Here is a 24,707-nt window from a genome sequence, read left to right as displayed (position 1 = left end):
TTAATCTTGTTCTTGATGTGCTACACAGCTTTGGATTTTAGTAGAACAGGTCAAATATTTTATGTATTCTAAATAACTGTATCGTGAGTAGTGGTGAGATGTCACTGGTATTTATGTCCATAAGGTCCTGGATGGCCTGGGACTGGGACCCAGAGGCCCCCCTGTCCCTCCTCCAGTCATCTTCTCCATGGTGTCATTCCCCCTGAGAAGCCAAGGTGTTGGCGAGCAGCCCGCCTCTGCATGCTTCACCTTCATGGTACCGTCAGCGGCCGAGGACACGTCAGATGACCGGAGGGAGGGGGAGAAGGATGGGGAGACACTGACCTCCATCCCTCTGCTCAAGGTATGGAGAGCCTTGCTGTGCGTGTGGAACCAGCTGAGGGAGAACTAGTGGAACAAATGAGAATTGTAAGGAGTAGAATTGGAATATTAAGATGGCGGCATTGGGCCCGCTTACAGGAGGAGCCTGAGACCCCCACCAAAGGCAGGGGGAGGAAGGCTGACGTGAGCAGGGAGGGCCATAAGGAGAGGCGTCGAAGCCCGGCCAAGAAGGCTGCAAAGGTCCCAGACGCCCGCTCCCCCCCCATCGCTGCTGGTGCCCCCATGCTGGAAGCAGAGCAGAGCAGCCAGGCAGAGGTGCAGCAAGAGCGAGACCAGAAGTGAGGCTGCTGCTTGTAATATAATTAAAACCCCACCCTGACCCTGAATAGAACAAGTGCTTACAGAAGATGGATGGATGGTTGGATGAAATCATAATACTGCTGACTGTACTAAAGTATGAATGTCCCTGAGCAGGGAGACCCCGCCCCTTGCCCCCCCCCTCCCCCCCCTTCAGGATTCATCTCCCTGTCACGTAAGCCTGTGTCTCTTGCAGACTGACCACCTTCCGCTGGGTCATACCTCCTGCCGGGACAGTGACGTTGAAGATCAGGTTCTACTCATCCGTGCCGGGCAAGTTCAACCAAGTGCTGAACTTTGAGGTGATGGACACCAGGAGGCGCTACCAGCTGCACTGCAGGGGGATTTGTGGTTTCCCATCCATCAACAAAGACTACAGGTACAGCACTTGAGTGCTGTGTCTCGGCTATGAAGACGAGGCTGCGGGCATCTCATCACTGCAGTCGTAGACCACAAGGGTGTGTGGTCAGTAATACAGCGTGTAAGCGGTCTGCATTACTTGGTCCCTGTGTTGCAGGGTTGTGTTTGCACACTGTAAGGAAGCCCAGCTTCCCGGGAGCAATGTGAGCAAGACGTACATTGCCCACTCTGGCTCATACGAGTTCGGCCCCCTGCTATGTGGGAAGAACAGAGATAGGTAACGTATGCTTGGCCTAGACAAAACGCTATGACTACAGAGCTTCTTTTGGATAATGATATTGGGCGACTATTCTTTTGGTTCATTGTGTGTACAGCAAATGAGCTGTATCTGCATATATATGTGTATATATACTGTATATAACTGAAAGTTAAATCTTATCAAAAGTTTGGCCCACAGAATAGGTTTTGTTAATTTCTGTCATGGTCATTAACTGCTATCAGCAAAGGACGTATTAAGGTATTGGGACAGAGGTTCAGTTTTGAATGTAACTCACGCCCCTATCAACATCTACTTGTGATTACTACCTGTGGGGCAGGTATAAGGAGGAGAGGTACCCAGAAAACATGGAGACGCTGGTCATGCACAACTGCTCCCCTCTGAAGGCCGAGATTCATTTCTGCTTCCAGCATGACACCAAAGCCGCGACCTTTATGCTGGACCCCCCTAGCATGACCCTCAACCCCAACGAAAAGCAGGTGCAGCTGCATCATCTCCGAAGCTCTCAGTAGCGTAAACTACAAGTACCAACTCAAACAATATTTTTTTTCTAATAAATTTACTGCATAGATTTACGCTCAATGAGAGTAACCCTACCACAAATTCAGTATTTATATTTATATTCTTGGATTGGGATGCACTGCGTTTGCTGGAAGGCTGTGCAGAGAGGTTACAGGTGGAGCCCTTGCTGAGATCCTCCCCCTCTGCCCCCTCTGCCCTGCTCCAGGGGCTGACAGTGTGGGCGTACCCCACCACCCCAGGCCTGCTCGAGGACAGCATTGTGTGCTGCGTCAGAGACAACCCTGAGCCCGCTGTCTTCCGTATCTCCTGCTGGGGGGTCCGGCCTGAACTGGACTTGGATCGCAAGCAACTGCAATTTGACAAAGTCCTGCTGAACAGGTCTGATTATGCCCCCCCCCCCGCCACCCAGCCCACCTCCATGCAGCTGGAAAACACCGGTTTGCAGTTAAATATACACTGACTGCCCAGAGGCAGACATTTCAGGTCCAGAAAGTAAAAATCCAAACCAGGATTTTGCTTCAACCAGCCAGTTGAGTGCAATGTGACTGAGACTCTTTATGCTCAACTGGCTGGTTGAAACAAAATCCTGGTTTGGATTTTTACTTTCTGGACCTGAAATGTCCGCCTGCTGCTATGCTGATACCATGATTTACATACCTATGTAACCAAATGTATCAGTTCATTCTTACTTTGCTTCACAGGTTATTTATTGACTCTTGTCTGCCTTAAGTCTGCTTTAAAATCTCTTCTACTTTTTTCTCCTCATTATTTACCTCTTCTTCCTCCACCACCCATTCTTCCTCTGTGTGTAATTCTTGCTCTGCCTTTCATTACCTTAGGAAGGTCACAAAGAGCCTGTGTCTTCGTAATAACACCCTGTTGCCCGTGGCCTGGAGCCTGAGTGGTCTGGAGGCCCTGGGGGAGGAATTTACCGTGTCCCTGGACCGGGGCGTCATCCCTGCGCAGTCTCAGTACAGTCTGCAGGTTCACTTCCGAGCCAGCAGGCCCACCAGCCTTAAGAAGGCCATTCGGCTGGAGGTGCGGCACGGCTCTTTAGGGAACGATACAGGAAACGGGAAACAGGAAACAGGAAATGGGAAACAGGAAACGGGAAACAGGAAATGGGACACAGGAAACGGGAAACAGGAAGGAAGCATTCTGACTCTGAAGGGCTTACGCAGTGCTTTAGTCCTTGAATCAGCAAGTGAAATTACGAGCGAATTAATTACTAAATCCCTGTATTTTACGATAATCTAAGCGAACACATACAATTTATGACTTTTCAAACCAAAAATACAAGTGAAATACTAAGAAAATATAATATTGAGTCTGATTTAGTTGCATAATATTTTTTGTTAGGTACAGCTACAGTGCAGATATTTAGTAATATGGTTCTCTATCCCCTGACGCTGACCTGTATACTGTACGTGCGTCCCAGGTTCTGGATGCGGATAACATCCTCGGCGTTGTCCATACAGAACACATCCAAATCCAAGCTGAGGCGTATGACGTCTTGTTAGACATTACATTCCTGAAAGGATCTGGCTCAAATGGCTCTAGTAAGGATGGTTTCTGAAATGAGAGTTTGCCTGTTTGATTACATGATATACGTATCTTTTGCATTCATGTGACCTCTGTTCTGTGTAGTTATATGGCATGCAGACTTTGTATATAACCTTGGTTTATGACTTTGATTGACCTTTGACACGGTGGACACGGTATTTCATCTTAATTGACCTTTAACGTAGCTGACATTGTGTTTGAATCTTAATGAATTTATTTGTGTTTGCTTTACAGAATCAGACAGCATCCTGGACTTTGGGACAATCAGAGTCTCGGAGGAAGCCAAACTTTCCCTGGCTTTGAAAAACAAAGGAAAATATGAAGTTGCTTTCAAGTGAGTTATATTTGCAAAGCAAAATAGGCAAATGTTCGATATGCTACTATATATCTCTATATATTTATGGAATAACCTTTTGTGAAACATTATAAGGAATTGAAGCTAAATTGTTAAATGACAGATTTGTAATCTATAATTCAGATATATACCTAATTATTCAGTTTTCAGTTTTTCCCATAACTATTCATCAGACTCTTTTGTTGTTCTTCTGTCTTCTCTCTGGTTCTCAGTCTCCATCCTTTACCTCATTTTAATCTCTCTCCTTCTTTCTACCCGGTTCTAATAGGTTCCTGCTGAAAGGCGCTGACCAGCTAGGGCCAGACCCCAACTCCCTGGTCACTGTCACCCCTTCCAGTGGCTCACTCCATCCCAATGACCGGCCCAGCACTGTGCAGTTTGTCTTCCAACACAACAAAGAGGTCTTCATCAGAGAGCAACCAATCATATCCCTCCAGGTCAGATGACCCCGCCTCCAAAACATTCTGGTATCAAGCAGACATTCCTGAAGGGTAATGCAATATTTATATGTCTGCCTGCTTTTGTTTTTTAATTCTCTTCTTGTTCTTCTGGATTTGATTATATTTCATCATTTGACACGTCACAGCACACATGTATGTGTTTAGTAGACAAGTTAGTGTAAGTAAAGCACGTTGGCGTCTCTCCCAGGTGATCGAGCCAATCATCAAAGAGGGGGGTGAGGTCATCGGCATCATGCCTATCAAGGTGTCGGTCCAGTCCCTCTTCAGCAAATACAGCATCTCCCCCTCCGAGACGAACTTCGGCCCGCTGGTATACGGCACTCGCAAGTGCCTCACCTTCACCATAGAGAACAGAGGAATGTTTGAGATGCGTTTCAGTATCTGCAGGATGCCCCACGACCAGTCTGTACCCTCCCAGAGAAAAGGGTATGACCCCCCCCCCCCTCCGGGCTGCCCATGTCCAAAGCCTCCCTGGGTGGAACTCTAACCCTTAGGGTGCTCCGGGCCTCCTGTCCGTGTGTGAATGCCTGTCCTGTTTCTCCATTTCTCTTTTATCTGACTCCAATTGTAATTCTAATTCAAAGTGCTTTATTGACATGAAATATATATGCTGATCATTGCCAGGACTTGGTGGAAACCATGAATTAATCTTCCAAATCTATGGAAACTGTGAACAATTCAGTTTTATCATTCCGTGTTCCTGTGCAGCTGTGGCAGAGAGACACAGATTGTTCTGCAAGATGAAGACTGCCAGTCCTTCTCCTAGAAGAGCTTTTCTTTGTTTCGTATCAGAATTCTGGCTAATTTGGAGCCACATGTGTTGTCCTTTCCTGCATCACGTGTGCTGTCCTTTCCTGCATCACGTGTGCTGTCCTTTCCTGCATCACGTGTGTTGTCCTTTCCTGCATCACGTGTGCTGTCCTTTCCTGCATCACGTGTGCTGTCCTTTCCTGCATCACGTGTGTTGTCCTTTCCTGCATCACGTGTGTTGTCCTTTCCTGCATCACGTGTGCTGTCCTTTCCTGCATCACGTGTGCTGTCCTTTCCTGCATCACGTGTGCTGTCCTTTCCTGCATCACGTGTGCTGTCCTTTCCTGCATCACGTGTGCTGTCCTTTCCTGCATCACGTGTGCTGTCCTTTCCTGCATCACGTGTGCTGTCCTTTCCTGCATCACGTGTGCTGTCCTTTCCTGCATCACGTGTGCCATTTGGCCATTTCTTGGTGCTTCATGGTGGTAGAGATCACTTAGTAAATACTTTAACTTGTTATGCTTCGAATACTCAGTTCACAGTAGCTGATCTCACCTCCTTGGGACAATTGGGCCTGTGTTGTATGTGAATAATCATATTGGCAGTTAAGATTTTCTTCTTGGTAAACAGTGAGCTGAATACCTTAGCATATTTAATGAGGGAGAGGGTCTCACGTATCGCTGCTTCATAAGCACACAAATAATGAGATCATTTACTTAGCATTTCTAGTCTGCATATACTTATACAGGCACTGTACACTTAAGTAGTAATATACTAGAAGGAGTGCAGTAGTACTCCTATATATCACCACCGTGAATCGGCCGGAGATAATCACAGCCATGATATATTGGAGTACATTGGAGTACAACCGCACTCCTTCAACTATGTTGTTGCTTTTATACAACAGTTCATGGAGTAGCATTTATAAGGTAACAGTAATATGATACAGCAAATTTTGTTTACTTATTTAAACATTTATGGGCCTCCGCAAACAAAAATAGTTCCCATAACGTCAGCGAAAGTCTACTGCGTCCAAACCTTCCGGTATAGTTTCATCTAATATTGCCGGTGTCGGCAGTGAAATGGCTAGCTAGCTGATTTGCAGAATAACGTCGCATGATAAATTTGAACCATCCCGCAGGTCAGGTGTCTGTGTGTGTGTAATATTAAATATTATTACAATATTTTATATATAGACTTATAGCATTATAGGTATTATTACTAATAAATGGTAATAATAATGATAATAATATAGGACAGGATATTATCATAATTGTTGTTATTACCTCCATTAGGATTATATTATTTTATTACCGTGTCTGTGTGACAGAGGATATGCTTACCACTTTGAGGCTCGAAGTCACATGACCTATACAATATCGCAGGATATGTTAGTGCCACATCGGGAACTAACTTTAATGATCCAGCCTACTGAGTTCTCTGTAGAAGCGTCATGTCCGGCCCCACAGTGGAGATCCTTCTGGCCGAGTCTGCAGCCAGATGCTCTTGGACCAGCTCCGGCTCCGTGTTGGTAGAAATGAGGCTTATAGGACTCCTCTTGTCCAATCACATTCCTTGGTTGGAACTACAGTATCTGTTGTATAATCTCAATTACAATAGATTTTTTTTGGCTTAGGCACTTCTTGGCTTCGCAGGGTAATCTCCATGGCAACCAGCTCAAATGTACCAATTTTTTTCTACAGCGCTAATGGGTGTTTAAAATTTTAAATTCTTGGACGAAGTCTAATTAGGTATTTAAATAGATAGCTCAAAAGCCTAAATTTTATATATTTTTCTTCACTTTGTTTTAGTTTTCTTACCTTTTCGGTATTAGATTTTTTCCTGTCCCTGTTTATCGTTACAGTTCTATAGCATGAAGATGGGGGGGCGGCACAGTAGCACTAATGCCTTGCACCTCCCGAGTTGGGGGTTTAAATCCCACCTCCGGTGGGTGTGGAGATCACACGTGTGGGTTTTCTCTGTCTTCCTCCCACGCTTCAAAGATGCTCATTTAGGCCAACTGGCATCTCTAAATTTCCCATAGTGCCCTGCGATAAACCTGCATTGGGCCTGTACTGCCTGTGATAGCGAATAGAAGATGGATGACTTTGGTGTCACATTGGTTATGTGCATCTGTAATGTGATGCCCAGTGTCATCCATGTGAATTCTCATGCTGGCTGTGTCCTGCAGCACGGTGACTGTGAAGCGCACGCGCTCGCGGGAAAGCTGCCCGGCAAAGCCCCCTTCTGGCAGCAAAGTGCGCCGCATGGAATCCATACAGCGGGAAATGGGATTATCTTCACAGGTGAACACGGCACCTATTCTCATAACTAAAGTAGAGCTAATTTAGTACAAAATTGGCACATAAAATTACATAAAAGGTATCAAGTATCATTTTTCAGACAAATGTAAGTTGTGCCTCCTTTTTGGACATTACTATCTCCCTACCCCTCCCCCCCCCCCCCCCAAGGCTCGCTTGACAATGGGGGTGTTTTCCGTGGCCCCCTGTGTCGGCGTCTTGGCTCCCGGAGCTCAGCAGGTGGTGACGGTGGACTGCGTTGCTGACCAGGCAGGCAGCATGGAGGAGTGCATCGCCATCGATATCTCCGAGCGCGACCCCAACCACCACCCCAACGGGATCCCATATCGGCTGGCAGCCGAGGTCTGCGTGCCAGGTGTGTATGGGGTCGCAAATGTCAGATATGAGCACTCTATACCATTCTTAGCATTGGATGTCTTCCATTTCTGTCTTATGGTACTGTACTGATTTATTCTGTGTGTGTGTGTGTGTGTGTGTGTATATATGTATATATATATGTATATATGTATTAGTTATTTATATATGTTTTATTTATAGGAGGAGGTTCTACTATCCTGGGGTTATTTGTTATTTGTAATTCATGGACAACAAAATGTCTTTATTCTAAAGAATTATCTGACACAGACATACTTTATAACTTTCTCATCTGGAATTTTTAAATAGTTTATCCTTTTCTGATGCTAAGGTTCTCTTTTTCATCTAGTTTAATGTTTATTGAAAGCATCCAGCGCCCTCGGAGTCAGTCTTAGGACCCGGGGGGGGGGGGGGGGGCCCGCCGAGAGGCACTGCTGGGAACCCCCCCCCTGTACGGTCACATGACCATATCCCATCTGTCCACGTAGAGATCGTGTGTGACGACATGGCGTCTGTGTTCGAGGAGCATCGCACCTGCAGAAACAGCAGCCAGCTGGACTCCGAGGAGTACAGAGACGCAACCGGCATCTACATCCAGGATGAGAACAAGTTCATCTTCTGTAATGTGCTGGTGGGCCAGAGTGCCAGTGCCCGCTTTGGCATCAGCAACACGGGGAAGGTGCCCTGTGATCTGAGCCTGGCCATCAAGTCCGCCATGAGCAGGGTTAGTGTGTGTGTGTGTGTGTGTGTGTGGGGGGGTTTGCCTTTGACACACTGTTAAGATTGAAGCATTATACATCATACACTAATGATATTTTTCAATTCAGGTCAATTCAATTTACTTTTACATAGCGCCTTTCACAATAGAGTCGCCCTAAGCCACTTGACCACAGAGCATCAGAATGGTGCATGAAACAGAAAAGAAAGGAAGAAAAGAACCGTAAGACCAGAAGGCAACAATGTGGATTAATGTGGAGGAGATGCTGGAAGTGACCTGATCCACTCCTGGCAGTGGGGAGACTCCTTTGAAGTGACAGGCAGGTGCTTTTGCTCATTTCAGGCATCCGGTCGCTCTGCCGAGGTCTTCGAACTGACGCCCACCAAGCTGTGTGTCCCCAGCCACTCGCGAGCCATGGTGGTGGTCACCTTCTCCCCCCAAAGCATGCAGACGTACAGCGCTGTGTTTGAGGCCACGCTGGAGGCTTCGGCCAGGTACCAGACCTCTGTGCGTGACTGTGCGTGTGCATGTTTAGCTGTCCCCACGAGGTAAGATAACATAAAATTATTCTTCCTGTGAGAAACTATTGTGCTAAGGCAGAGCTCTCACTGTGCCAGATTAAAGCAAGAGAGCTTCAAAATACCAAAAATAAAGAATGCAATATACAGGTTGTTGTTGACTTACGACTGATTGATTTTACGACCGTTCCGAGACTGCAAATGTATCGCCACGACTGCTGGCATCACGAGCACCCCCCGAGAAAATGGTGATAAAAAGGTTAAAAAACACCAAATATTATGACTTAGATGATATAATTTTTTAATACAGTATACTATACATATGATAATTTTTACATATAAAATAAAGGCCAGACTTTCGACCAACTTGACCTTCAACCGGTCAGTCAGAACCGATAGTCAAGTCGTAAGTCAAAGGCGACCTGTAATACAAAAATACAAATGTATTAGAAGTGTAATTCAAGTAGAACACACGTGTAAAGTCTAGTATAAAGACAAGCTACTTTGTAACATCTTATTTGGTTTAAACGAAAACCTAAACTGCGGAAAAGCCGTCTACTGCCTGGTTTAGCCTCTTTCTGAGCTTTAGTGGTTTGGACTCAGAGATCGTTGCTTGCGGTACTTGGGCCATCAAGCTCCTTGCTTGCTGCAGCTCGGCCCCCTCGACCCGGACGAGAGCCCTGGCGTTCGAGCTGGCGGGTGACGGCCACCTGCCCCGCGTGACGGTCCTGCGGCCACTGCTGCGGACCCCCCAGGGTGGCCTGCTGCTCCAGTTCAGGCCCGTGCTGGTGGGCCGCAGCCGGACCCTGCCTCTGGTGCTGAAGAACGACGGCACTGTGTCCGCACAGGTGGGAACGGGTCGCTCCGGACCGGAGGGTCAGGCTCGTGAGGAGGTGACTGTAGCCATGGAAACTTTAGCCATTTTAAGAGAGTTAAGCTCTAGTTTCATGTAATGATGCCCCAATAAAGCTTCATGAACCATTTTCTGTATTTTTTGACTCAAAACATTCCTTGAGTTTATTTTTTCAGGGGGTTATATTAACTGCATAGCCAGTTGTGTGAACTTGAAATGAGAGGCACGAATATTGGTTTTAATTTTTTTTAATTATCATTATACATTTTTTAAACACTAAATATCTTTCAGACTGAAACTTTGAAATTGCAGAATTCTATTTCATGAGTCTACCAGTCAATCTGGGAGGGTTGGGAATTCTATGGTAACATTACACATAACTTTACTAGTTATCACCGGTAAATGGCAGCCTCGGTTTAACAGGTTCACATTGATCTTCTGGATGAGACGGGCGTCTTCACACTGAGGGCCACTGCAGAGCCTGTGGAGGACAGAAACGCTGTTCTCACAGACAGCCAGGCTCACAGAGGTAAGGCGACCTTTGACCTATTCTCTCATTTACTACCATTTTCGTTTAATATTTGTTGACCCCCCTGTGACCCTGGATAGGACAAATGGTTACATAAAATGGAGGGATGGATGTGTGGATGGATGGATGGATGGATGGATGTGTGGATGGATGGATATTTAGTAGAATAGTATTGGATTTTTTTTTTTATTGATTTCAGACCACCACTCAAAATGCTTTCTTTATTGAATGTAGTGTACTTTCATATATATAAATAAAAAACCTTTTCAATCATGGCAGTTACAACATAACAGTTAGTATCCCATTAAAATATAACATTTGAAAACTGTTACTTTAGAGCCCAACTATCCTGAAACATTGTAAAATGAATTTCTGGTGTAAATGGCCACTACCAGGGTTATTATTCAGCACAATGCAGTACAGTAATACTTCCCCTAGAGGAAAATCACATTTAATGATGTAATAACTCGTAACACGTTACCTTCTGTAGAGGGCAGAGCACCACAGAGAGCCTCCCTGTTCCTCACTGTGGGGCAGCAGGCAGAGTTCGAGGTGGAGTGTCGACCCACTGCAGAGATGAGCTTTGAGGCCAAAGTGCAGCTCCTGGTGGTGGACAACCAGTATGAGGACACGATGGTCCAGCTGGTCGGGGATGGGTACAGGGATGTCATCACCCTCGACAACGTTGGCAGCAAAAGTTTGCCCGAAAGTGAGACTGCAGATGGTAAGGAAGCAGAGGATATTCACCAGCTATAAGGTCAGCATCATGTCTGGAAAAAGAATATGCTAGAAATCAAGCTTCAAGGGCCAACGGTGCAGGGGTGGGGAACCCGGTCCACAGTAAGCTGCTGTGGGGCAGGTTTTTGTGATGACCTCACACTCAGTCAGTAATAAAGCAGTGGTACTCACACATGATTGGTCGATTGAGAGGTCATGCCAATAAGCTGCACCTATGGCGTCTCTCCATGGAACAGCTTCCCTACCATGGTGGGTTCAAATTTTCGTCCACCTCTGCTTAGTTCAAGCCAATGGGGTTTACTTGACTTAATAAATCTGACGCTTTTATCCAAAGCGACTTACAGTAGAAGGAAGGGCTACAGTTTATGTCTGCTCCCTGGGATTCGAACCCAGTGCCACATACCCCTTGTGGAGTCAAAAGAAGGTTGCGCTGTGACTGTGTGGCTTTTGAAGAACGCTCTGCTTTTTTAAGGAAACACATCAGACATTCTACACTTTGGGGTCTGTCACGTGGCCAAGCCCTACCAGGAGACCTTCACCATGACCAATCACAGCAGCTCCGACGTCCTGAGGTTCGAATGGCCCCCCGAGAGCCGGCAGGTGCGGTTCTCCCCCCAGACAGGTCACCTCCACATGGGCTGCTCCAAGGAGGTGAAGGTGACGTTCTGCTCGGAGCAGCCGGTGGTCCTGAGTGCCCAGCCCGTGAAATGCAAGCTGTGCAGGGTGGTCTTCACACAGCCCATCGACCAGGTGCCCGACTGGGATGACCGGCTCAGAACCATAAGATGGGTCGATGTCCTGAAGCAGGCGGTTGCGACCCAACCAGCTAAGATGAAGGTGACCTGCATGGCCTCCTCTTCAACAGTATTATTAGAAACAAGCTAAAATCAATTGACCTCATTTAAGACTTACAGTTCTGCAAATGATTTACCGCTGTGGATAACTGCTGTTTTTTATTTTTGTTACCACTATGGAGATTTGGGGAAATTAATATACAAAAGAGACAGAATGAATCCCAGTAAGTGAACATAATACTTACAGAGATGTAACACAGCACACTGTTTCCTTAGAGACCCCTCCCAGCTCCCAGCCAATCAGTGACGCCAAATACCTTTTACAGATGACATAATGTTAAAAATGATGTATATCGTGGCCATGTTTTACTAATTCTTTCCCACGATGTATTAAATTGTGTCCATATTTATTTTACTAATTTGTTCTCTCGTTTTATTTAAATCCTTGGCTCGTTTCATTAATTAATTCCCACAATTTATTAAAACGTGGTCACATTTTACTTCATAGCCCTCTTATTGTCCAATGCATCACTTTCATTTAGACCAGGGGTGGCCAATCTTACCCGCAAAGGGCCGGTGTGTACGCTGGTTTCTGGGATAACCTGTAGGTCAGCTCTTCAAACCCAGGAGTGAGGACTCTTCAGCCAATCAGTCCTCTAATTAGTAATCTAATTAGGGAGCTGCAGCGAAAACCCGCATACACACCGGCCCTTTGCGGATAAGATTGGCCACCGCTGATTTAGACCATACACATCTGACCATCTGCATCTGCTGGTATGGGCAGAGATATTTTAAATTTTATTTTATTTTTTATTACATTGTTATTATTATATTAAGGGCAAGGTGTTTAAAAGTATGGTAAATAGCCTACATCACCATGACTACTGTAAATGTAATATTGTTGGAGTAAAACGTGGCCACGTTTTAATTAGGATGAGGGAATGGATTAGTAAATCGTGACCACGATATATATCATTTTTTATCGTTATCGTTCCCACTAATTAGTTAAGCGTGGTCACGATACATATAATGTTTATCGTCGTGTAATGAGCAGAGCTGCAGAGCTGCTGGCTGGGAGGGAGCATACGTTTGGACTGTCTGGGTCGAGGTGAATGTTTATGATTAAAATGTGTACTAACCCAGTCTGGGATAAGTCTAAAGAAGACCATCAATGGTGAGCTTCACTACACATTGGTCAGAAGGCTGTAAGAAATTCACCAGAAAAGTCTTTTTGACTCAGGTGATCCAGAGTGACCCCGAGCCGGCCCACTCCGTGGTGGAGAACTCGTCCAGGGAGCTGGAGTTACGTATTAATGCTGTGTGCGATTATGCCAGGTTCACCTGCAAGGCGGAAAACATTCGCTTCAAAGACACAATGTTGTATCAGACTCGGATATTCCAGTAAGTAGTGTGTGTCCCTCTGTATCACTTGACCATGGTAAATTAGCGTTTTACTGCGCATCACAAAATTTCCCTGCTTTTAGGTTCCAGATGATAAATTCAGGTGATATACTGCTCGAGTTCACCTGGCAGGTGCTAATGGACCAAGCCGGACCGGCTGTCGGCTTCGATCGAGGAGGTAACTGTGACATAGTACACCAGTAAAATCAGTTGTACATTCTATCACTCCAGCTAAATCTAGTAAGATCTTACAGCTGAGGTTCCAACCAGTTAGTCTTCATCTTGCAGTTCTTCCTGCCATATACACTGACCTGATGGAATGTCTCACTCTGTACTGTGGTACTTCAGTACCGTCTGGATGACAATAAATATTAGCATCCCAAGGAGGGTTTAATTTCTGTGATAATGGGTCTGGACTGTGACCTTCAGACACGGCTGCTGGGGGGGTCTCAGTACATCCGTTAAAGGTCATACTGCATGCTAGGGGCCACAGATTCAGCACTTCTCTGGTTTTAATGCCGCCGCACAGCTTCTTTACATAGTGTGAGCGGTGATGAACAACTGTGGGGGGGGGGGAGTCACGAATCACAGGAGCACCGATTAACTCTCTTTAATGCTTCTGGAAAGGATGTGGTTGCTTTACCTAACGCCAGGCCTAAGATAGAATCAGAATCAACGAATAAGGGGAAACTCTTTCGTGGAGGGGGCACAAATCCTTACACTATATGGGCAATAGTAATGGCACACAGCTCTTAACCAGTGAATTCACCTTTCATTCAGACCCATTGTCACAGGTGTGTAAAATCAAGCACCAAGCCTTTCAGTCAGGTTTACAAACATTTGCTAAAGAATGGGTCCTTCTGAAGAGCTCATTGAGTTCAAGCGTGGTATGGTCATAGGAGGCCACCTTTACTATAAGTCCGTTTGTGAAATTTCTTCCCTGCTAGATATTCCACGGTCACCTGTAAGTGATATCATTGCAACATGGAAGCATTTAGGAACAACAGAAACTCAGCCATGAAGTGACAGAGCATGTAAAGTAACAGAGCAGGGTCACTGAGTGCTGAGGCACAGCCTTCTGTTGGCTCAGTGACGGAATTTTGAATGTGATGTCATAAAAGATCCTGTAGGTGTAACTGCCAGGTGTCCCAGTACTTTTGTCCATGTGGTGTATTAGTAACTCATTTACTACTGAAGTACAAATCATGAACAAACATAGTAGCTACTTAAAATGAAAGATACATGAACAAACATGAGATGAGTATTTCACAAAGTGTTACCGAATGAGGCAGTGTTTCTGAATCCAGTCCTCAGAGACCTCCTAGACAGTTCACATTCTGGGTATCCGATGTTCTTGATCACTTTATAATTTGGTTTAGGTGTGCTTATTCCAGTGTGAGAAACACTGGAATAAGAACAGCTTCCTTAAGAACGGCTTTTTCTCTCACTGTATGACCAGATTCATGACCGTAATATGGCAACATTTTACTTTTGCCAGAAACCATAATAAGAAGCACATATTGGGTGTCTTTCTTAGGAACCCCCCCGCCTGCAGCCCCTCCCCCGCCTGCAGCCCCTCGTTCCCAGCACGCCCCCAGGGCGGCGTCCCGTCCAGCCAGTGCTTTGGAAAGTGTTTCAAACTTGCTCCTGGGAGACCCCAACCTGCCACCGTTCTCCGTGGAGCCCAGTGCCGGGACCATCAACCCTGGGGACAGTCTGACTTTTTGCGTCCGGTTCTCCCCGCTGGAGGTGTCCGAGTGGGAGGGTCTGCTCATCTGCAGGTCAGGCACCTTCTACTCGGAGAAGACCAAGGGACATAACTGAAGGATGCAGATCATTTAACCCAAAATATGTCACTGTAAAACAAAATCAGGCAGGCTCTGGTTATAGGCTTAATGCTGTTGAAATGAATAGACTTTTGTAGTCACTGTGCTGTTGGTTGAAGGGTGACTTTGCCTGAAATGCTGGTTTTTCTATTTTCCTCTGTGCCCTCATGTCCCTGGGCAGCGTCCCCAACCTACAGGACGGCCAGGGCCCCTCATTGGCTGTCAGGGGCCGCAGCCTCCTTCCCGACTGTCACTTCCATCTTGAGGACTCAGACTACCTCAGCGGGGGGCGGCGCAACCCTGACATGCAGGGCCCCAGTGGGGCCCCTCCCCGGGCCACCCTGGACCCCAACACAAGGGTCATCGAGGTGTCCTCAGTGGGCATTGGCACAGCCATTTCAAAGTAGGTGGCACCACTGTGGCCTGCAGAAATGCCAGAATGATCCAACAACTGCAAAGGTGGAGATACTGGCACAACCATGCTGTAGAAACCAAAATGCTGGCTTTGACACTGATTTTTTTCAGCTAATTGTCGCTCTTCTGCTCTCCGCAGGGTGTTCAGTATTGTGAACCCCACCAGCAAGTCCTACTCGTTCATGTGGACTTGTGAGGGCTTACAGGATGCTACTTTCAAGTGCCTGACTCCCAAGGGCTTTATCCAACCAGGAAAAAAAGCAGAGGTAGTGTGTTTGTTAGATGTTCTAACAAAAGCTAGGTAACCATGGAAACATATGTAGATAAGGTCTCCAGAAAGAGACACTAATTTGTGGTATGTTCTCCCCTCCATAACATAACTACACCAATGTGCCACGTTTTTTGCCTCTAGGTCTCTTTTGAGTTCCGGGCCCAGGACCTGAACATTGCGGAGGCCCTCTGGACCTTCATGATCCCAGAGCGGAATATCTCAGTGCCTTTTCTGCTTGTGGGCTTGGCCCGTGAGCCGGTGGTGTACATGGACCGGACCCATGTCAACCTGGGATATTTGCTTATGGGTGAGAGTCTTTCAGCATCTCTCCCAAAGATTCCTCTGAACACAGCTGTTACTTACATTGTTCGTGTTTTGACAGCGTTATGTGATTCCATTGGAAATATTTGTAGGACAGTCCTGTTGGACATTGATAGGTGCTTTAACCTCAACACTCCTGTAGTGTTAACTTTGGGTGCCACACTCTACAGGCCGCAAGGTGCATGAGAAGGTCTACCTACTGAACATGGAGGAGGTTCCGTTCCACTTCTCCATCCGGCAAGCTTCCTGTCACTCTGAGGCCAGCCTCGACACCCTGCGGCTTGAGCCGTTGATGGGGACAGTGCAAGCCCGTGACAGGTAGCTTGTCCTCTGACACAATTGCATTTGATTTCATGTCACATAATATGGGTCCTCCCTGTCCCCTTTGTCCAAGATCAAACTGTCACCATTATGGAAAAATATAATATTAAATATTAGCTGTTATTAATTCTTTCCATCCATTCTTTTCCCAACAGCTTACATTTGTAAATTTGCTTCTTGGCAAATGGTCAAATCTGCTTAATACTTCTGGCAAATGAAATTAACATTTACTTGCTTTTTTGATAATTTTCATAAATTATATGGTATGTGATATAATATATAATACATTTTAATTCAAAGTGACCTACAATTTTAACCCATAGGGTTGTATATCTTATTGCAGCAATTTGTATCAAGTCCACACATATAAAAATGCTTCCTCTCGGACTCAAACCAGCAATCCTCAGGTTATGAGTCCTTAACTGCTACGCTTAGCTGTTGAGTGAGATTCAGCGAGACGTAGTTGAATGACATGCACTCCCTGCCAGGCTTCCCCTGGCCATCTCCTTCAGCCCTACACAGGAGGGGCCTGTGACCTTCAACCTGGTGTGTGACGTGAGAGGAAAGGTGAAGCCTTTGACCGTGAACGTGAAAGCAGAGAGCTTCACCTTCGCCGCATGTGTTCAGTGGCAGAGCGTGGATGGTGAAGTCACAGACCTGTGTCCGGGAAACCAACATCAGGTGGACTTCAAACAGGTGAGCTGCTGGAGACACTGGACAGCAGATGCACTGCGAAAACCGGAAAATCCAGGAAAGGGAAGTATGTTGCTAAAATCTTCCCAGGTTACTGCAGGAGTGAAAAAAAACAAACAGTGAGACTCGCCTCCTGATTGGCTGTGCTAATCTGACTCTTGTTTATCAATCTTTGGATAGGTTGAGCTGGGTGACAAAACTTTGTGCCACTTCCTGGTTTCGAACCCTGGAAAGTTCAGCTTAGATGTACAGTACGAGCTGTGGGGCCCGCCGGAGATGCAGCGCCACCTGCAGGTGGACCCTGGCAGTGGCATTGTGCCTACAGGAGGACAGAACAGCTGTACTGTGACATTCTTTCCGCTACAGAAGTGTGTGCTCAGAAATACCGGCCTCCGTGTCCGCGTGAGTGGCCCTGACCTCTGAATCGCCATCGGACACCACTGGGCTCGAGAGCGACCTTGGCAGGGTTGACCTGATAACGGTACTGTGATGGCGGACTGCAGCTAAACCGTCATTTGGATTCATCCAGTGTTCTCTGCTGCCTCTCTTCAGGTAAAGAACGGACCATCTTTCAAGTGCTGCTTCTCTGGCTTGGCAGTGAATCCCAGCATCCACTTCTCCTTCCTCAAGCATAACTTTGGAAAGAGCTTCCTCTACTGTGCTGGCATGGTGCCTCCTGCAAAGACGCTGGTTATCTCCAACAAGGGAGAGCAGTCAGTTAGGTAACATAGCAACGGAGTGAAGCAACTTCATTTAGTCCACCACCAGTATTACATACTGTTTATTGTATAAGGAGGTATTTAATGTATTGTGGAATATGGATAAGACATCTATAGCCATGGATGGATGGATGGAATAAAACATGGCTCTGAAAAGCCTGCTTTTTAAATACAACTTGTCTACAGTGTAGTGATGTAATGTCTCGTGTCTCCTCCATAGCTTGGGTTGCTTGTACCATAGTACAGTACATCTGGAGGTGGGCTTCCAGCCCAAAGTGTTGCTTCCTGGTGAAACCATGGAGGTGCCTATTACCTTTTATCCACGAGAGGTCATGCGATACAAGGAGAAGGTCTTCTTTGAAATAAATGACTCCGCAAAGCATGTGGTGGAGATCCTGGGCCAGGGCATTGAGTTGAAGGTCAGAAGAAGAAACACGAACTTACGTAGTTATGCAAACTTCCGCCACTTCATGGAAATTCCATTTGCTTGTGGCTTTAAGGTCTTGAGACCTTCTCACCATGGCCATTCTTTCAGATTCATGTGGAAGACCCCAAGGACAAGGTGGTGAACCTCGGGACCCTCCTGATTGGTCAGAAGACCAAGACAGTGATTCCTGTGGTGAACAACAGCCAAGCTCCTGTGACATTTTCCTTGCTTCTGAACCCATCTGTGGAAACGCTGTTGGACTCCAAGGTAGAGGAGGTCCCAGTCCATAGACTGGTATCATTCAAAAGGAACTGGTGTTAAAAACAGTGTTTAAGTCAGTGCTAAACTCCTGTGGTTATTGGTAATACTCAAGAAGGACTGGTGTTCGCCATCCACAGGTGCTCTCAGTGAGTCCGACTGGAGAGGTGACCTTGAAATCAGGGGGAGGGCGCTGCTCCATTGAGTTGCTGTTCTCCCCCTGCTACCGTTTGCCCCCCTTCAAGGAAGAGCTGCAGCTGGAGTGCTTGGGGACAGTGCGCCCCCTGCTGGTGCTGCGGGGCTGCTGCCATGGCATCGAGGTTCAGCTAGACCAAAAGCACCTGCCCTTTGGAGCAGTGGCTAAGGGCAGCCGAGTTAGCCGGCGCATTGTAATGAGCAACACGGGAGACATGGGAGCCCGGTACTGATACCCACACACACACACACATGCACATGTTGGGTAAACATATCCTTATGGGGACCGTTCATTCATCTCAATGGGAAAAATGCTAACGCTAACTATGACAACCTTAACCCCCACCCTGCCCTAACCATAACCATAAGTAACCTAACAAAATACAAGAGTTTTTGCGTTTTCAGTTTTTTCATAGCAGTCACCGATTTTTATAAAATAGAGTTTTCCCTTATGGGGACCAGGAAACCGGTCCCCATAAGGGAAAAAAAATGGATATTTATCACGTTATGGGGACATTGTGTAGGTATAAGGATAGGTAAACCCGCTCGCACACACACATACACACGCACACACGCACACGCAAACACACACACGCAAACACACACATGCACACGCACACACGCAAACACACACATGCACACACGCACATGCAAACACACACATGCACACACGCACACGCAAACACACACACGCACACACACCTTTCTCATTTTCTAAAGCTGAATAACTTAAAAGGGGGTATTTTCACTGGGGGGGACATCGCCACAGGCAAATTAGAAAAAATGTTATATACACAAACTGTCTTTACAAACACAGTCACATAAGTATATTTATAACATTATATGTAACATAACTCAGGTTCAAGTGGGACGTGAAGGCTTTTGCTCCGGTGTTCTCCATAACGCCCACCGAGGGCTACATCTGCCCTGCCATGCTGGTGCCATTTGATGTGACTTTTGCCCCCACGGAACTCAGCCAGGATCTGCGCTGTGACAATGTCCCCTGTGCCATCGAGGGTGGCAAACCCATCAGACTCACCCTCTCGGGGTCTTGCATCGTGACCCCCGTCGTCAAGGAGGTAAGTCCCCCCCACCCCAGCTAGTCCTTTATCTTCTATTTCGAAATGTGTCTTTTACAAACAACCCGTTTGTTTTGAATGTGAATGGAATGTGTTAATACATTTCTTCTTATGGTAATTATTGTGCTTTTCTATAAGAGATACTATTATTCAAATTCAAATTGTACCCAGTTATAGAGCTAATATCTTACAGGAGCAATTCAGGTTAAGGTCTCTTTCTAGGGTTAGCAGTCTGAGTACCTACTGTCCACACCTTTTCCACGTTACTCTATCCCTTCCCTTGACGTATTTTCTCCACCTCCTCCCTCTCTGCCCGTCTCCGCTCACGTCTGTCTCCGGCCAGGTGTTGCACTTTGTGTGTCAGGTGCGCACTGAGCACACCCAGGCCGTCCCCCTGTCCAACCGCAGCAGCCAGCGATGCACTCTGAAGCCTGTCCTGCAGGGGGAGCACTGGAGCTCCCCCTTGACGTTGGTCCTTGAGCCAGGCCAGCAGAACAAGCCCTATGAGATCACCTACAAGCCCCTGGTGATGACTGGTGATGGGAAGAAGCACCAGGTGTGCAAACTGTCCTCATCTTCATCTTCTTTTCTACATAAGTTCATCTTTCTCCTGAAAGCAAATATTGACATTTAAGCCTTTCAGGCATAACTAAACTGCATGCTAACTAATAATGTCCTTTGAATCCAAAGTTAGACTAGTAACTCGACAGCTAGTAATACTGTAAGCATGTTACCTGTACGTCTCCCTCATCCATGCTCATGTCTTCTCCTTGTCCCATCTGTTCCCCAGGGATCCATCTTCTTCTCCTTCCCAGACGGGACAGCCTTGCTGTACAGCTTGCTCGGGACCTCCGAGCCGCCCAAGGCTGCCGGCACCGTCTCCCACGAGGTGCCCTGCAAGACCCAGTTCACGGGAGTGTTATCGGTGCTGAACTGGCTGCCCCGGCCCCAGAGGTACGGTACACAGGCATGCACAGTAATCATGATTACGGGCACCACACATTGTCACCAGCCTCCAGCAGACCTGCTTTCCTAGCGCAGAGTCCCGGCGAGATTCACAGTGTAAACAGACTGAGCAAGCGGCACGGCTGGAGTTTAATTAGAGTCGCACACATGGGTCGTGTCTGATAGGCCTCGATGTACATTTAATTTCAGGCAGCATTGGCGCCGTGTCTCTCCTTCCGCACTGCCTGCCTCTGTAGTTTTCTCTTGAAAGTGCACATTAAATATCAGTAGGATTTGGGGAAAAATTATTGCAGTTCTCATCCCTTATGAATATTTGACTGGTGCCATATCAAGATGACCAGACTTTTATTATCGTCAAAGAAATGAACTAATCAAAAAACATGACAAAATGTCTTAATAAAACACCAGAGGAAGAGCCTGAATTGCTCAGTAGGGCCACTAACTTCTCTAAGGTGGGGGAAGATATTGCTCAGTTAAATCTCTGCATTTTTTTTCTCCGCCCCCTCACTCTCATGGTTCTCTTTCTCTGTCCGTAGGTTCCGTGTCGTTGTGGAGATCCTGAAACCCGAGCGGCCTGATAACACCATCACCGTCAAGGGGCTGGAGTACCTGGATGTCCCAGCGGCCACCAGGAGGAGCTATAAACTCGGCTTCTTTAGCTACAGAGAAGGAAATATCAGCGCCAAAGTGAGAACAACAAGCTGGAGAGCTTTTCAGCAGACATTGTTGTCACGTTGATGAATGTTGATGAACATTGATGAGCTACGTCTGCCCCTTGACGGCACGTACGCTTGTGATGTGCTGTTTGCCTCACTTGTATGTCGCTGTGGATGAGAGCGTCTCAGGTGAATGTGAACGTGGACTTTGGGGCTTTGGCCCTTTTTAATCGGCCCGTTTTCCTGCCCAGGTGACTTTCGGGAACGAGCTGACACAGGAGTACCTGTTTTACTATGTGAACTTCAAGGCCACCGCGCCCGGCGTCATCCAAATGGTGGAGATGGTGGCTTTGGTGAGGCAGATGGCCTCAGCCACAGTGACCGTGGAGAACCCCCTCCCTGTCGGCCTCTACTTAACCACCGAGTGCCGCAGTGGGGACATCTTCATGCCTCCCCAGCTATTTGTGCCCGCATTGTCCATGGTGTGTATACCAGGGGCCATATCTCTCTCTCTCTCCCTCTCACTCTCTCTCCTTCAGGGCTGTCTGTCCATCTCTCTCATCTGCTCACTCTTCCTCTCTTGCTGATCCACGCAGGCACCCCTCACTTTTGAGTACCAGCCCCTGCGGCCAGGAGACTCGACCGCCCGTCTGACCCTGTTCTGCAGTGAGCTGGGCCACTTCCACTACGAGCTGCTGCTCCGGGCGCTGCCCGCCCCTCCTGAGAAGCCCCTCTGTTTCCGGACCCCCCTGGGCACCGGCCAGTACATTGGCGCCAAGTTCACAAACTACTCCCGCGCCAAGGCGGAATATACCGGCAAGGTACGTGCCGCTTCCTCTGTGTCACACCTGCAGGCTGCAGGCACCTTCTCAGGATTTTCTGGTCTCCACACCTTAGGTTCTCCCTCGACCTCCCTGCTGGCAGCCCCCCCACCCCCCCCAGCTGCTTGTCCCGTCGTTATTCCTGAAAGCTCACGTCCATCTCTCCTCTGACTACCTGTCACGGCCCCTGTCAAGTTTAAAACACCGGTGCTTACCTGCAGCATAAGCACGGATATGGCATCTTAATACCTGCGATCCTGAATCATCCCCCTACAAGACTGCTGAAATCCGGGCCCCCGTACACTGCAGAACCCCACACTTACATAAGAACCACATATATAAGATTACACACTCTGTGATATATGTGCTTTTCCCTGATATAGACATTGCAGATTGAAGTACAAGCTTTCAATTTGTTGTAGTTTAATTGCTTATTGATGCTCAGATTCTCTGTAATATTCAGCATGTCTTATATAAGTCATAAATTATATTTATGAAATTTATATCTTCATAAATATAAAACAACATCTGCTGAGGTGCATCTAAGCTTCATTAGGAATAAATGACTGTAAGAATGTAAATGAAGAATGTGCTGACTGTGTTTCCTGCTTCTGCTGCCCCAGACGGACGGCCCAGACTACACGGTGGAGAAGAGCATCACGGCACCAGCGGGCTCCCAGGCCGGCACTGATGTCGGGGTGGACGTCTACTTCGAGCCGAGCCAGCTGGGCGAGACCCGCGCCGCTCTCACCCTGTCCTCGAGCCTGGGGGGCGACTACATCTTCCCGCTCGTCGGCACGTGCCTTCCGCCCAAAGCCCAGGGCCCCTTCACCATCCATGCAGGCTCCAGCATCTCCATCCCTTTCAAGAACGTTTTTCTGCAGACCACCACCTTCTCCTTCCAAGTGGACAACCCCTGTTTCACTGTCAAGGGGACGGAGATAATTCGTTCCAAGAAGACGCAAAGTGTGGTGGTGGCGTACGAGAGCCCTTCCCCGCAGCCCTGCACGGGTAAGCTGACTGTCTCCAGCCCGCGCTCTGAGGGCCACGGGCAGGGTGTCTGCTGGGCCTTCTACCTGAAGGGCCTGAGCTCAGAAGTGGGTTCACGAGGTAAGGCCTCCTGAAAGCCTGTGAGGTAGCCCCCCCGAAGGCCTGTGAGGTACTGTAGACCCTCATTAGCGCCCTCAGAACACAGCACCTGAGGCTACGCAGAACTTGCTGAGATCCAGCAACCATTTGTTGCTGCATTCAGGCTTAGTAGTTATTTAAACTGTTCAAATGAATATTATACAACATAGACTTAAATGTACTTTAATTGTATCAGAAGTTTTATGTACATGCATCTGAGTATTTAGACTACACTAAGATACTTTCTTACATAATAAAGTATTTTATATTTTATAGTTATAGTTTTTCATAAAAATCTTTCCTTTTATTGCGTTTAAATTAAGATAAGATAAAAGCCTTTTTGTCATTATACTTCAGTACAACAAAAATGTGTTGCATGTGTCATCTATGCTGAACTGCAATGTGAGTGAATAAAATAAATTATTGAATTACTGAAAACTCCTTGGATGCTTTAGTTTGTTCACAGCCAGATCTGCCAGGTCTCTGTCAGCAGATGGTCCGTCTCACTGGGGCAGTGTACAGTGGCTCACTGTCTGCAGATTTTGCTCTTATGACATGCAGTTAAGCTAAATGGCATCTCTGAAGTACTCAAAGTGTGTGTGTGTGTGAGTGTGAGTGTGTGTGTGTGTGAGTGTGTGTGTGTGTGTGTGTGTGTGTGTGTGTGTGTGTGTGTGTGAGTGTGTCCCATTGCAGCATGGGTCAGGCCCCAGGCCTCCCTGCCATTCACACCCAGGATAGGCCTTTTGAAGATGGATGTATCCATTGTTTAGTTCTTGATTAGTTTACTTTCTTCTTTTTTCCACCAGGGGGCACAGTTGCCCTTTTTCAAGAGAGCGAGACTAGAAATAGAGTGGGCTAAGAGACCTGGCATGTCCCGCAGTATTTGATGTAGTCTGGGTACATGCAGTGGACAGCTTCCATCCATCCATCTTCTACCTGCTTGTGCTGGTGATGGAGGGGTATGGAGCCCACCTAGTACAGGTGCCAGGCTATAGTGTACACTCTGGATAGTATAAGAGTCCATGTCATGGCACATACACAGACACACACGCAGTCATGGGCTATGAGTGATGTTAGAGATGCCAGAGAACCTAACTGCATACCTTGCACTAGGAAACCGGAGTACCTGGTGGAAACCCGCATGACTTTGGCAGAACATGCAAACTCCACACATACACAGAGCTGGCAAGGCATTTGGACCAGTTCAGGTGGGAGGCAGCAGCCCTAACCCCGATGGATACCCTGTTTAGGCTGTTTACCATACATCTTGTCATGGAATATTTTGACACATAGTAGAGTTATTCTCACAAAAATTAATTACAGTGACAAGTTGATTTGCTCTTCTTTGGGAAAAACGTGATTTACATTGTCTTTGTGTACTTGAAAAATATAGCATTAATTATTAAGTAATTACCATGAT

At 46.9% G+C, this 24,707-nt stretch overlaps 1 protein-coding gene across 1 annotated transcript in view; it reads left to right on the top strand.

Annotated features, from left to right (window-relative positions):
• The window catches only part of hydin (HYDIN axonemal central pair apparatus protein), a 29,501-nt gene extending 5,811 nt beyond the window's left edge, over positions 1–23,690 (top strand). The window contains exons 11-49 of the mRNA XM_023827097.2: positions 125–343; positions 460–659; positions 875–1,057; positions 1,196–1,315; positions 1,635–1,794; positions 2,043–2,215; positions 2,677–2,875; positions 3,276–3,396; positions 3,635–3,734; positions 4,024–4,192; positions 4,404–4,642; positions 7,158–7,272; positions 7,438–7,642; positions 8,130–8,365; positions 8,702–8,853; positions 9,530–9,725; positions 10,154–10,259; positions 10,750–10,983; positions 11,470–11,834; positions 13,032–13,192; positions 13,276–13,370; positions 14,730–14,973; positions 15,200–15,421; positions 15,572–15,698; positions 15,845–16,010; positions 16,195–16,342; positions 16,834–17,041; positions 17,219–17,440; positions 17,591–17,760; positions 17,978–18,176; positions 18,293–18,451; positions 18,583–18,863; positions 19,497–19,716; positions 20,060–20,272; positions 20,507–20,670; positions 21,219–21,369; positions 21,590–21,820; positions 21,935–22,159; positions 22,783–23,690. Coding sequence (XP_023682865.2) covers positions 125–343; positions 460–659; positions 875–1,057; positions 1,196–1,315; positions 1,635–1,794; positions 2,043–2,215; positions 2,677–2,875; positions 3,276–3,396; positions 3,635–3,734; positions 4,024–4,192; positions 4,404–4,642; positions 7,158–7,272; positions 7,438–7,642; positions 8,130–8,365; positions 8,702–8,853; positions 9,530–9,725; positions 10,154–10,259; positions 10,750–10,983; positions 11,470–11,834; positions 13,032–13,192; positions 13,276–13,370; positions 14,730–14,973; positions 15,200–15,421; positions 15,572–15,698; positions 15,845–16,010; positions 16,195–16,342; positions 16,834–17,041; positions 17,219–17,440; positions 17,591–17,760; positions 17,978–18,176; positions 18,293–18,451; positions 18,583–18,863; positions 19,497–19,716; positions 20,060–20,272; positions 20,507–20,670; positions 21,219–21,369; positions 21,590–21,820; positions 21,935–22,159; positions 22,783–23,283 — 7,599 coding nt within the window. The 3' untranslated portion in view covers positions 23,284–23,690. The remainder of the gene's footprint in view (positions 1–124; positions 344–459; positions 660–874; positions 1,058–1,195; positions 1,316–1,634; positions 1,795–2,042; positions 2,216–2,676; positions 2,876–3,275; positions 3,397–3,634; positions 3,735–4,023; positions 4,193–4,403; positions 4,643–7,157; positions 7,273–7,437; positions 7,643–8,129; positions 8,366–8,701; positions 8,854–9,529; positions 9,726–10,153; positions 10,260–10,749; positions 10,984–11,469; positions 11,835–13,031; positions 13,193–13,275; positions 13,371–14,729; positions 14,974–15,199; positions 15,422–15,571; positions 15,699–15,844; positions 16,011–16,194; positions 16,343–16,833; positions 17,042–17,218; positions 17,441–17,590; positions 17,761–17,977; positions 18,177–18,292; positions 18,452–18,582; positions 18,864–19,496; positions 19,717–20,059; positions 20,273–20,506; positions 20,671–21,218; positions 21,370–21,589; positions 21,821–21,934; positions 22,160–22,782) is intronic.
• Positions 23,691–24,707: the final 1,017 nt, after the last annotated feature.

The sequence above is a fragment of the Paramormyrops kingsleyae genome, chromosome 13, assembly GCF_048594095.1.
Source record: "Paramormyrops kingsleyae isolate MSU_618 chromosome 13, PKINGS_0.4, whole genome shotgun sequence".
NCBI classification, from domain to species: Eukaryota; Metazoa; Chordata; class Actinopteri; order Osteoglossiformes; family Mormyridae; genus Paramormyrops; species Paramormyrops kingsleyae.
Note: the sequence above shows the minus strand (reverse complement) of the source record. Positions and strands in the feature narration are given on the sequence as shown.